Source organism: Dicentrarchus labrax, unplaced genomic scaffold, assembly GCF_905237075.1.
Source record: "Dicentrarchus labrax unplaced genomic scaffold, dlabrax2021, whole genome shotgun sequence".
In the NCBI taxonomy this organism is placed as follows: domain Eukaryota; kingdom Metazoa; phylum Chordata; class Actinopteri; family Moronidae; genus Dicentrarchus; species Dicentrarchus labrax.
Genome location: NW_026136724.1, coordinates 14,850,593 through 14,864,310, shown reverse-complemented (window position 1 = coordinate 14,864,310; position 13,718 = coordinate 14,850,593). Strand labels below are relative to the sequence as shown.

The 13,718-nt window shown below is 40.0% G+C and overlaps 1 protein-coding gene across 1 annotated transcript in view; it reads right to left on the bottom strand.

Annotated features, from left to right (window-relative positions):
* The window catches only part of snd1 (staphylococcal nuclease and tudor domain containing 1), a 166,175-nt gene that overhangs the window by 60,886 nt on the left and 91,571 nt on the right, over nt 1-13,718 (bottom strand). Inside the window, exon 17 of the mRNA XM_051392438.1 lies at nt 537-725. Coding sequence (XP_051248398.1) covers nt 537-725 — 189 coding nt within the window. The remainder of the gene's footprint in view (nt 1-536; nt 726-13,718) is intronic.

Genomic DNA, 13,718 nt, shown 5'->3' with positions numbered 1-13,718 from the left:
CCTTTGACAAGGGCAGTGTGTGGAAGTTTACAAGACAGAATAGTAGAGTTGCTGTTGAGAGAAGAGTTGGGTGTTGCCAAAGGAAGCATCTGGTTGCCAACGCCTGGAAGAATGTGTTTGTGTGTTCTCTTATTGGAACAAACAGCTTTTTATGTTTTCTCCCCTCACTTCTGAAGGATCGTCATTGCTATTGACTGCGTCCTTATTAACTTATCTTTATAAATCCTGATAGAAACCAGGCTACTGTTTTCTACAAAGGTCCCATGAAACATGACATCTTGGCCTGTGCTGAATGGTAATACTATAAGAGAAAAGTATTTGTAATTAACTTGATGTCATGCTGGATATCCAAGTTTTCCTTTAGTGTATGTGAGTATGGGATGAATGTAAGTAAATAAATTCAGGTGCAACTACCATCACTCGGAAGCTTTATGAAGACAGTTTTATGTCAGCTAGGAGTGTAGTCATCACTCACAAATATAGTTTAATAGGATGTACGGTAGTTGAAGCTCTTGTACCATCTAAATTAGACATACCTTCTCTTTCCTCAGTCGGCATGCCTCCTCCGCTGAGACCAAGGTTTTGTAGTAGGCGCTGCGCTCTGCTGTAAAGTGGACCTTAGACAGAGCATTTTCTACCAACGCCACTGACAGATTCAAACCCTCAATGTGCAGCCAGCCAATGAAGTTCCCTGCTTTGTCCATGCTCTCCACTTCAACTTCCACCTGGAACAGAGGGATAGAGGGGAGGGGAGGAAGGAGAGGAAGTTAGTTTTCTGTATCAGAGATTAGGTTTGGGATTCCATTACAGCAATGAAGTGTGTGGGTATGTGTGTGTGTGTGTGTGTGTGTGTGTGTGTGTGTGTGGGTATGTGTGTGTGTGTGTGTGTGTGTGTGTGGTGATCCTGTGAGAAGAAATCACTGTTCTTAAATAGAAACATCAATAGAGGCCTGTGAGCTTTATATTGATTCAGAAGGACACACACAGATCCTATTTCATTCCTGTTTCTGTTGTGGATTTCCCAATCAGTAGTATCTGGTCTAGGTGAGCAAGGCACACATTTGTTTGAACACCGAACTTTTGTTGTGGCCTCTTATCGTACTGTACAATATAACCGACCTGTCCTTGACATTGTCAGTAAAGCACTACTGTCAGCTTTCAATCAAAGCAACCTCTGTGTCTATTTGCAAACAATAAAACTCTTCAGCATACAAATCCCAGGGCCTGCACAAAAAGGATGAGTGGCTTTAAAATGCTGTTGCGTATGCACTTCAACATTAATTAAGACTCTAAATATTGTCATCCTACTTTTTTGCAATGTAAATCACTTGCAATTAGTGACACCCAAGTTGCAATTCCCTTAAGTTAAAAAATGAGGGCACTGAAATAGCTAACCCTGCTGACAAAGTAGGAAAGATCTCACAACATTTCCCATGATGGACTATAACCAAATTCTGCCTATTCAGACTAATTATCTATTCATTACATTTTGTTTCATAAGTGATGGACGACCGGGGAAAGAAGAGGGGGAAAAAAATCAATCGATTTTTTTCCTACTCTAAAGCCTCAGTCAGCGAGAAAGTGAGAGGGCAGGTGTGCTGAAGAGATAGGGAGAAGTCGAGCGATTAAGACTTGGGCTGCTTAGCCCTGTAGCCACAAGGGAAATCTGAGGGGAATTAAGTTTGTAAACTGCTCTGCCTTGTTCTCAACTAAAGTAAAAAGCTTTTATTAATGAATGCATAATCTGTTCTATTATTAAGCATAAAATTGACAACCTAGGAATACAGCAGTGAAAATGTGTACATACATTTCAAATTTCAGGATCCAGTTACCATTATGATCAAGCCACAGCAGTATGAAAATGACTAAAAAGGTGTCCCACAATGTTGTCATGTACAAAAGTAGTTGTTTTCTATGATATGATAACCTTAATAATAATTAATGTTTTTGTCTCCAACATGTGAAAAGGTAGGACACTTATCTGCCTATCCAGGTCCTGACTGTGATATAATCTAAGTTCACTCATACTTCATCTGCTTTCTCCTACTCTCCCTTCTCTCTTCCTCCGTCCTATCTCAGATACTCACCCCATTTTATCTCTCTTTGTCTCTAAGTGCAGAAGCAGTTACATAACTAGGCTATTAGAGCACCACTGGTCCTCCGAGCACCCAAATGTCAAATGGGGAAGTGGGCGAGTGCTGGAAAAAGGCTAGAATGGCTAGAACCAACATAACTGTCAAAACTACCACTAAGACAGCAAATGCATAACAAAAATAAAACAACACTGGCAACTTAAACACTTTTAGCTGGGAAAAATTCCAATTCGGAGGAGAAATAGAAAGCACCACTTCCGGACTAAATCTGTTCCACAAGATGTTATACATTTTATGCAAAAATTAAAACAGAGTCTGCACACTGAAACCTCCAACATCAAAAACCACTATCACCTCAAAAAACAAAGGGGGAAATACAATAATAACTCTAGCAGTCTTTGTAGAACCCAAATCATGACAGAATAAAAATAAGTCGGAAAGCGGGAAGGGGAAATTACACCCTCAAAAAATGTCGTGTTTAAGCAAATGTTTGTTTCCACATTGCTGATAACTGACAATCGTCCTGTAAAATCTCTCCAAGTCATTTCTGGTGCAGAAAGTCATCTTGATGTCAACGAGATATTCTCTAAACTACCCCTATTCCGGTATACCAATATATTTGCTGGAGGAAAATAATTCTTGAGCCCATGTAGCAACTAGATCAATGTAATGCATGTCACAACCGTGGAGAAATCACACAGCAGGACAAGTCAGATCAATCATGCTTTTATGAGGTGGCCATCCAGAGATGACAACAGAGGAAGGGAGGGCATTATTAAAGTTAAATTACTGGCATCACAGACACGTGGTCTTATACTCTTTTTATGATTATGGAAATTAGTGTTTTTCCCCAGATTATTTCTTGGGGAAACTTCATTTACCACATACTGCCAACCTTATGGGAAGAAAATTAGCCTGCTACTGAAAATGGCACAATATGATTAGAGGGGTGGTGTGACTGCACCCAGCATTAATAATAACCAATATGCCTACTGAGGGATGTCAGCAATATACTAGAATACACACATAATTACATGACCTGATTGACAGCAAACTCAACAGGCTACAATCATACCAGCTAACCCGTGGAATACACACTGAGAGTAATAAACATGAATATCACAGTTTTTAACTTTTCGCTTGTATGACTATTATATTCAAAAATATAATAACTTTTAGGACCAGTATGACAGTAATATGCAGATTGTATTAAATATGTGTAAACTGTGCATATTAGAATTAATTTTATGTTATAGTAACAAATCAGATGTAGTAAAAACAGCCAAACTACAAGGGGACAATTGAAGTTAACCAATTAATTATTCAACAGAAAATGAATCATATCTGTTGTCATATTTATCTTTGGGAGAGTGCGATACCCAGACTGAAGCAATACTATATATATATATATATATATATATATATATATATGTGAATTATAAACCTTGGGTGACCAGGATCCTGAAAGCATCATTAAATAAAAATAAAACTGGCATTTCACCGGGCGAGGAAGCAGGGAAGAGATGAAAGAGGCTAATAGAGAGGTCAAATGTAAAATTAAGGAGGACAAATTAATTCAGAAAAAGTGAGCACAGGCCCAATTTTCCACTGGTAGAATATGATCAGCTTGGAGAGGCTTTAAATCCATGGCAGGAGTAATATTAGCGTTGGTACAATATGTCGCACTTTATATGGAAAATGGACTGGTATCAGCTCGTATATCTACTGAGCTATCATTTCAAACAATAAGAACTTCTGTCTTGGTGATTCTACTTTTACGTTGTTTTGACAATTTTTTTTATCAATTTTTTGCATACTACATTATTTTACATTACTTCACACACTCCAACATCAATTCTGTACTTTGCATGAATAAACAGTGCTACCTCAGAGCTCAGGAGTTCTATCTGAAGATTTAATTTCAGAGTTTCACAAATACACACGAATGACATTTAAGTTCCTCGCTTTAAAGTAAATAGCTTTGTTCACAATGTGGAGAGGACAGGGGAGGCGGGGTGGAAACTGCTTTGAGTAGAGCCCAGATGGTTCCCAGTGGAGGCCTCCTCCGAGCCAAGATGGCTCCCGCCGGAACACAAATGGACTCTGGTAATCTTATAAACGCTGGGATTGTGTCGACACAGTGGACGGAAAAAGAGAAAAAAAAAAGGCAAAATACACATACACTCAAAGCCATGCATGTGTGTGCGTCATTCTCAAGTACAAAAGACAAAGCCATTTGGTACTATTGAAGTGAAACCTGGCCCGAGGGCATGTTTTAAGACTGCAGCAGATTTAATTCACTTAGCTGTTTGAAAGTGAGCAAAAAAAAAAAAAATCAAAAAAAGACTGCGGTAGGTGACACGTCATGGCAGAGCCAAACCCTGCACTAAAAGAAAATGAAAGAACACAGTGGGTTGGCAATTTAAAAGTTGGCAAGCAATGGGATTTCCTTTTATCACCAAAACAAATTTCGAATACCTGGCGGGTAAAAAGCAAATAGATAAATATCCAAAGGTTAAGGAGAACAGGGTTTGTCCATTTATGTGTCCAAGCCATTTCAGAACCAACAAGGTCCAAGCTGGCACAGAGGTTAGAAGCTCAATTCAAGTATTGCTTTATGCATACATTACGTGCTATGCTATCTCTCATCGGGAAGAGAGAGCAGGCTATATACATAATGCAAGGCACAGAGGAGATTAATCTGTCAGTCAGTGCTTTCAATCACCGCTGACAGCAACTGTGCCGCTATTTAAATCTGAGTTTTACTGCGTATTCCAATTACTGAGATCAGAGTTATCGCCATAGAGATTTAAGTTTGCATGAGTCGAATTACCAGTTCTAGTCGTAAAAGTTTACAGGCAGACGCTTTGACGGTGGCAAACGGAGCATTCGTTCAGAGAGTACTCCAGACTCCAGAGCAAGAGCGAGAGCGAGAGAGAGAAAGGTGGAGACGTTTTGGCACATCTTTATTCATTCTCATTAAGCAACAAGGAGGCGGCTGCTTTTATGGCCACTGTACTTTGCCACTTAGCTGGCTGCTCTCAAGTCTTTTCTTTAAAAGATATCAATAGTTTTTGAAGGAGCAAGTCAAACGATGCGGGGGATGATGTTTATGTAGGTGTTGGTGCCTGCTCGAGTCCACACTATGCATTTCAGTGTAACAGAATCAAGTGTTCATTACATTAATGAATCTGGCTGTGTGCGTGTAAATGTATAGTATGTTGGCTGATATGCCAAGGTTAGGGGAGGCCAGAAGTAGCCTACTGTAAGAGTACGAGCATCAGTTTTTTTCCTTCTCTGTCATACTATCTGCTCATCTCCCTCATCACCCTAACTTGGAGAAAACAAATAAGACTGACAGAAAAAGTCAGAAAAGGGAAAAAAGAAAGAAAGACTTGAGTCACTCCCACCTATAGTCCATTGCTCATCCAGCAGAATAAGCCATTTATCAAACTGAGCCTTGAAGAAGATTGAAGGAGGGATGTGGAGGTGTGTGTGGTGTGCTCCTTTGTGTGCTTTGGCTGAGATCAAATCTCTTCTAAGCAATGAGTGATCCTAAGCCCTAGGTTGAGGTGCAAACTGGGGAGAAAGGCGAAAATGGGGAGAGCAATCAGATAATCTCTATACCTTAATTCATATTCCTAACCTTCCCTATTCACTTCAAAAAATAATCAAAATCAATGGACATTTAATTCAGAATCATGAATCCCACATGAAAAGGAGCGTTTGTCCACATGTGGATTTAAGTAGAAAAAAGCTGAGCATCGACAGGTCAGCCTCGCTGCTCTAAGCCCAGTCTTGCGTGAAAAATTCCATTTGGGGGTATGAACAGCCCCATCAAACAGAAGTCCATCATCTCTCAATATTGCCCCTCATGCTGGCTTATATGGACCATTTTTTCTAAGTGGACACACACAGTTCCTTCAAATGATACATTTGTACCCCCGAGCAAGACAAACGTCCATAACTTCGATCAGATTTCAACCAAAAATCAATATTGTGTGAAGGTTTTCCCAGTGGGCCAAGATAATTAATCAAAGCTAAATTGAAAACTTAATCAAACTGTCCGGGACGACAATAAGCGGACACCTACTACTAGGTAATACATACACTATTAGTGTGACAGAGTTGCTACAAGCCATGACAGCTATGTGAAAGTGAACTTGCCCGTCTCTGCAAGCTGTTGAAAGAAAATGTGCAGTCGTGGGCCACATGCACCCTCTAAAAATCTTCCCACAGCCCATAATCAATAGTCCATCCATTACTAAGGTCCATAAACTGCTGTTAATGGAACACAGTATAGCACAGCATGGCCAGGAGACAAGGGCATATGCTAAATCCATCAAAACAAACATTAGCTATTTGATTATTGTAAGAGGCACTTTTTCAGGTGACGTCCTAGTGATAAAGAGACCTAACTCTAATAGAACACCCCTCTTTCTTAAGTACCACACTTGTTTAGTACCTATCTCACCTCCCTCACAAGAGTGTTGGCTGGGTTTAAAATGACTAAATGTGTTAGCATGTCACTGTGGTCGAATCGAGAGGGAAAAAGGCCAGTCGGTTCCGGGAGAAATCTATAAATATAGATCACCTTAAAAAAAGAGAAAGCGAGAGAGAGCGAGACAGAGAAGAATAAATGAATGAATTAAACAAACTGCTATTGATCACTTAATGGCATGGATCAGACAGGGATGTAAATAGTGTGTTAATGGGGCCTGTAATTTAAAAAAAAAAACACATTGGGAGAATAGCTGCAGCCAATATTAAAGAGAGGTGAGCCAGCAAACTGATGACTTGTGTAGTCACCACTACAAAAAACAAACAGCCAGAGAGGGTAAAACAGGTCACCAGTCATCGAACTGTGGGCAGTAAAACTGATCCCGTTTTTATTGATCAGCTGAATTAGCAATAATGACCTATTTTCTTTTTTTTTAAACACATAAAAACTAAAATAAAACTAAAATAAAGTGAGACATCTTCAGGGTAACAAATACTGCTGTAAAACACTGGGTGAGCTCAGAAGACAAGCACAGAAAAAATCTCAGAAGAAAAGACAGTAGTGTCAGGGACAAAATAACATTCTTTCAATCAGATAAACACTGCAGAGAATGCTGCTGGCATTTTAATTTTTGGCTAGCAATGGGATTTTGTGTTTATCATCATGTCCACACAAAACACATTTTAAAACCCTGCAGGAGATACACCCAACATTTCAGAAACACCAAACAGTGGAACTTTTAGAATGAAAAAGGTTGGATGAGGTGAAGCTTCCCTGTATGCTGTACTAAGCCGGTAGGATACCTGAGTGTGCGAGTTATTGACTGTCCCCGCTTTGGCGCGCTAGCAGTACAGCTAAGCTCTAGGCCAAGGGCCAAACCTCTGGCACCAACCAATTCCAAACTAGGTTGGTTCATTAACTATCGGATCACGGGGTCAGGACAGACAGCGATCTGTCAGACGTTGATTGAGTTAAGCCTGGGAGGGGGAGGTTGTTAAATATGCTGGAAAAACCATCCTGATTCATATGGAAGCAAATGTTTCTCAACATCCTGAAAATTTGGGATAAAAAAATAAAAGAGGAGTAGACCTGAAAGGGCTGCTCTGAACCAGAGCTTTAAATAACTTTATTTGAAGTCCCCCTATTTAGTATTTATGAGGATTATACAAGATGGTTTATAACTCTTTAAAAGTGTCCTTACATCGGCTTACAACTACATTATGAAGTGTTTATTAATGTACAGTATTTTCAGAAATGATAACTATATTTTTAGAAGTTTGTTTTACTTTATTGTAATTTCTAACCATTTGTATAGCAGCCTCCGTTTAAGGAGTTGTTAAAGTTGTTGACAAATGCATTAATAAACACTGCTTAAAACTACATGTATAATAAACCATTTATTAGATATTTATGGTGAGAGGTGAGGATTGGTCTCACCTCAGCAGGATATTGCTGTCCACAGTGCTCACTGCAGAGCTGAAGTGTGTCTCAATCTCACTGTCTAAACAATTTAGTGGCAGAAGGACAGTTTTGGGACCCACACTGCTACTTTCTCACGTGCCCACAGTCTACAGTTATAGCAGCAGGTGCATTGTGGAAAACAAATATTTTACTGGTACTAGGGCGAATTAACTATAGTATCCTCCAGTCTTGTAGCTTTGAGTGCTTTATACCGGCCTGTCCACATGTTGCTGGAGCAAACAGTTCATCTCTTTTAAGTGAGAGGAGAAGCAGTTGAACTTGGATCGCCAGGTTCTGCCATCTGAAATGATTTCTTATGACCTCTCCACCAGCTTCTACAGTTATGCTACTAGCTTAGCTGTGACACAAGAGTTGAGCGTCGTTTTTTTTTTTGAGAAAAACATCAACATCCTGAAGGAATGAAACACTCAACTTTTGTGTTGACCAATTTCAGCTTGGTGTTACCAACATTGTAAAAAAACACCATGCACACTGGACAGGAATGTGTTTGTGCGGGTGCCTATGTGTGTATAGACTCTCCCAGGGTGATCAATGTGACTCAGGGGGTCCCATGCATCACTGTCAGTGGCAGGCTGCTGTCTGTCGGTGGCAGGGTGGGGAAAAGTCAAACGGCTTCTCTAATGGCCAGGGCCATTAACGGTCAGACAAACAAGCATGATCCCCACCATTAAACCTGCCTGATGCCCATTAATGAGTTTTTCTTTTATCAATAGATAATTGATGTTTGCCCTGCATCACTGTTCTGACAAAACAGGTGAATAAAGGAAATGGTGGAGAGGGTTAAGGGAGAGAGACGGAGAAGCGGGCAAGAGCAGGCTGAATACGTTGGATATGCTTCCACTTAAGGCAGGTGGGAGACAAAATTATTTGGCATTGTTATCTGGTAGTCTTTTTCAATCTGTTAAAATACCCTGGCATGAATTGCCTTTCAAGCGCAGATCAAACTATGTTCGTTTGACGCGTCACAGGGGAATTGTTGAAAAGAGTCCAACAATAAAAACTGATACAATAACTCTGCTGGTATTTTAACTGGTCCTCCTCAGTAAAGAGTTGTTGACACAGGGACCATAAGACCATCTCCAACGAACACAAAATACAGGCTATTTGCTACAGCCAGTACATTGGTGATTGACATGGTGATCCCTTTATTGTTTATTTACAGACAATTTTCATGCCGTTTGGCTTTCATAACATAGAAAGCCAAATAAGTTGGCCAGATTTGATGTGTTTTTGCATAGCTAAAAACGTTGGGGGGGCTTTTAAGGATGATTTATCTATTATGTTTTATTAATATATCTGAAATAAACTATATAAATATAAACTTTGTCAAACCTTGCATTCATTTCACAGACAATGCACACTGCCCTATGGACCTTGCATCATCCATTAGATTCATAACTGTATACAGGATTTATCCTTTGATGAGCAAACTCGAGAGTCAGTTGTCTACTTTGACAACTAAAATATTGTTCAATCGCTGCTCAGTGATCTCTGTAATTTTGGGGGACATCATCTGTCTTTTAACTCATAGGAGAAAGAAGGAAGAAATTATTCAAGCTACAATTGTGCAGTCCATGAAGTCTACAGTCTAAGCTGCTGTCAGCATTGAGGAAAAGCATAAGTGAAACAGTTAAACACCAGGAGGACCGACTTTCAAAGCAGAACACTGAAAGACTTATGAAGCCTTCACAGAAAATGAGTTAGAGCAAAGATGGAGAGAGAGAAAAGGCAGAGGTCAATAGTGAGTCGATCAGAGCAGGAGTCGCTATTGTCCTCTACAAATGACCTACAGTAGACAACCAAACTAAAGCAATAAATTATGGAGAGCTCTCCATAAGTGGGAGTGGTGGGGGTAAAGGCTGCATTAGGCATTTTAACTGGGGTATTTTTGAAAAATGCATCCCTTTGCGAGTGACATACAAACTGAAGAGCTGCATCCTTTTATTATCTGGTAGCTGTTTGCTGAGAGGTATGGAGAGTGGGAGAACGAGCCATTAAAGTCAATGAGCTCTTGAATTTAACAATTATATTCAAAGATTAAAGCTTGCAACATTTTCAGCATGTATCAGACAGTAAATTCCCATTAAAAAGAAAACATGAACAAGGTCATGCTGAATCGTGAAAAAAAGAAATGGACTCTGGTCGGAACCTTCAGGCTTTTGTGATGCTCACTGACCTTTGTGATCTTACTTTTCTGTCATTCCCCCCCCAAAGCCACAACATGTACAACAATTGGCAACCATAGGGGTTTGACAAGTCCCAACACAAGGAAAGGGTCAGTGACATCGAGTAATGCAAGACCTGTGGTGATGTAATGACTGACTTTAACATCAGTCAGTCTCTCTCTATCTGCCCAAATGGATCAATAGTGTGGAAGCTTGATCCTTCCACCAACACATTGTGCATTGCTAAGGCCTCCCATTTGAATCCATTCCCCAAATAGACCTGCGATATCCCATTAAATCAAGACTATACATGTATCCATGGTTAGAAGGTTTGATTGGAGAAGAGGTACCATGTAGGTATCATAAAACCTACTCTATCTGGGAAGGTTTGTAGTCAAATATGAACAACTGCAAGAGTCAGCAAACCTAATCATGCTTAACCTGTAGTTAAATTAGTTTATAGATCCTTTGCTATCCTGATGAAAGAATAGCACAGCCTCCACACAGCATATGAGGTAGCTGAGCAAGATCAAGGCCCTGCATTGGGCCTTAATAGCCTGGTTATTAAAATCAATAGCAGCAATAACTACAATCCATCTCATTTTTTAAAAGAGGGCGACATGGCATGCCGGTCGATGAATATTGAGCTACATTTGTAATATTACTAATATCATATAATTCCCCTTAACTGGGTAGTGTGAAGGTGCAGGTGGGAAAACACAAATTGAACTGGGCTGTAAGATATTGAATGGCTGTTAAAAACAAATGTCACAGCTCCATGAAAGTTATTACTTTTGAACCGTTTTCATTTTTTGTCAACACAACCTTGCTACTACAGATCTAAATGGAGACAAAAATTAATACAGCTCTGGATATATTGGAATGACACCGTAATTATATTCTTAAGCATTTTTCTCTTGGTTCCCAGAGGTACATTGTGTTCTGGGTTGAGACACCCAGCTTCTCAAGGCCCTAGGGTATTGGAGAGCAATGAGAGGTAAGAGTCCAAATCTTCAAATCGCTGCCTGAAGCAGTGAATGCTCGGTGGGAGTAGTCAAGCCACATTGAGCACATTCAGGGGTGGTCAAAATGATTGGAGAGGGCATTAAGCCACATTACCTCACAAAATGACAGCGTCGCTTTCCAGCATATCCATTTACACATATACCTTGGAGTACATAACCAAAAAGCCTGGCCATTATTTTGCAATCACTGAGAAGTACATCGGCAACAAAAACATGGACAAAGAGGAAATAACAATGACATGTTTTTACTACCAATTTTGAGCACAGCTTCAGTCAAAGATATTCTCCAGTGAAAAGGAGAGCACAACTTAAACGTGAAAACAGTTGTTATTTTGTTCAAATGGCTAGTATCGTACACAGTATAGTGTGGGGAGCTAATCTTCGGGTCACCATGTTACCATCATTAATATAATTTATTGAAATGTATTCATTTAAATCATTGTGTATTTTTCTCGTTTCTAAGTGCTCTCACTGCTGGATTTAGTGAACAAGTCGCAATGGGACTGAGATATTCGTCTCGCTTTACTACTGTACAAAAAGTGGGTGTTACCCTTTAAATGCGGTTACCAAAGGATACAGGCAGCCATAGTGATGCGGAATCAGAAAATCATTGAAAGGGCAACTACTGCCTGTGATTATTGTAATGTAGTTTACGAGGTGGAGGACTCACTAACAACTAAAATAATCCCGTTTAACTATTCCTATTCAAATGAATTTATTATGACTGTTTAGGTAGCAACTCATTTAAAAATGGAAGACTGCAGTGATATCCACCACATGGCCAGCTATCTCTCCACTCATGCTCCACTTTCTACAGCTATATGAATCAATTTAAGATTTCATAATGGAATTTTAAATATTAATGATTCTGTGGCTGCAATGACCAAACTACAGCAGTGCGCCGTAGATTGTTCTATGTAGGGAAAACAGTGCGGATACATGACTACTTACTGGACATTTCACTGAGCTGACAGCTGTAGCTGATGAGGGCATTAAAGAACCCTTAGGGAGAGGAGTTGGACAAAACCCAGCTGGAGTCTCGTCAAAGACAGGAGAATGAAGAGTAAGGGCTGATTGACAACATCGGAAACTGGATTACACTAAAACAATTTAGAATTTTTTTTTCTTCCATTCAAGAGGAAAATGCTCTCAAGGGAATAATTGGGAAAAACACTCCGAATTACACAGACAGACAGGAATTGTGATGGGGCTCAATACATTATTCACTACTGGCTTACTACTTTAATTTCCACTTACTTCAAGAGATATTTAATATCCCATATGACCATTCTGTCTATGGAAAAATAAGTGGGGAAAAAAAAAAAACTTACATAGCACTGTGAAAAACATTTCTACACTGGCACTGGGGCAATGTTATTTGGACTTCAATGACCTCGGGGGGGGGGGAAAGATGGTGGGCGAAAGCGAGAAGGGTCGCAGGACAATCATGGCCGGGCCATCATCATTTGTCTCCACCTCCTTTTCTATCCTCTTTCACCAGTTGACACGGCAAATGGCATAGCCAGCCTGTGTCACTCAAAAAGCCATTTCTGTCCTCCCAGACCCTGCCTGTGCTGACAGAGTGAGAGAATGAGGGAGAGAAAAAAGGGGAGGAAAAGAGCCGACAGAGGCATTTTTCAACATGGCTTTTTGTCAATTTCTGTGTGCTTGTCAAAATGAGAGGCAGTGCCCGGTTGCTAGGCTGGAAGAAGTTGAGGTTCGAGTGTGGGAAAAGTGGTGGAGACGAGGTACTGAAGAGGTACTCCATATGTTGGTACAGTAAAGAGTCACTTTTGCAGGCTGCCAGGAGTCTGGTAGACAGTGACATTCTGACGTCATCTGACTCAGGACTTAACTAATCGAAATATTATCAAAACTGCAATAGGGCCGAGTGCAATATCCAAATAACCGGAGCTGCAATATTTTGATAAAATATATGACAAAATGGCACTAATTGGGAAATATACGGTGCCTTTCTAGTCTTCTGATCACTCAAAGCGCTGTACAGTACATGCCACATTTATCAATTCATACACCGATGCACAATTTGGAGAACATTTGGGGTTTCGTATCTTGCTCAAGGACACTTCGACGTGCAGCGGAAGGAGCCAGGTATTGAATCGGCAACCTTCCGATTAGTGGACAACACGGTCTACCCCCCGAGCCACAGCCACCCCTTTTTATGATGAAGTACACCATAGTGCTGCAGAGATGCCCTGGCCTACAAATCTCCATACAGAAAACATGCTTGTTGGGACAGACCCCAACAAATCATCATCATCACATTTTTTTTCCCCCCCATTTAAATTTAAATCGGGATGTAAAAAAAAAAAAAAAAATATGTGTGTAATTACTATTGATCATAAATCATATTGCAATCACAATATCTGTCAAAATATGTCTGTCTGTTTTTTTTAACCATATCATGGAGCCCTAATCACACTGAAGTTAT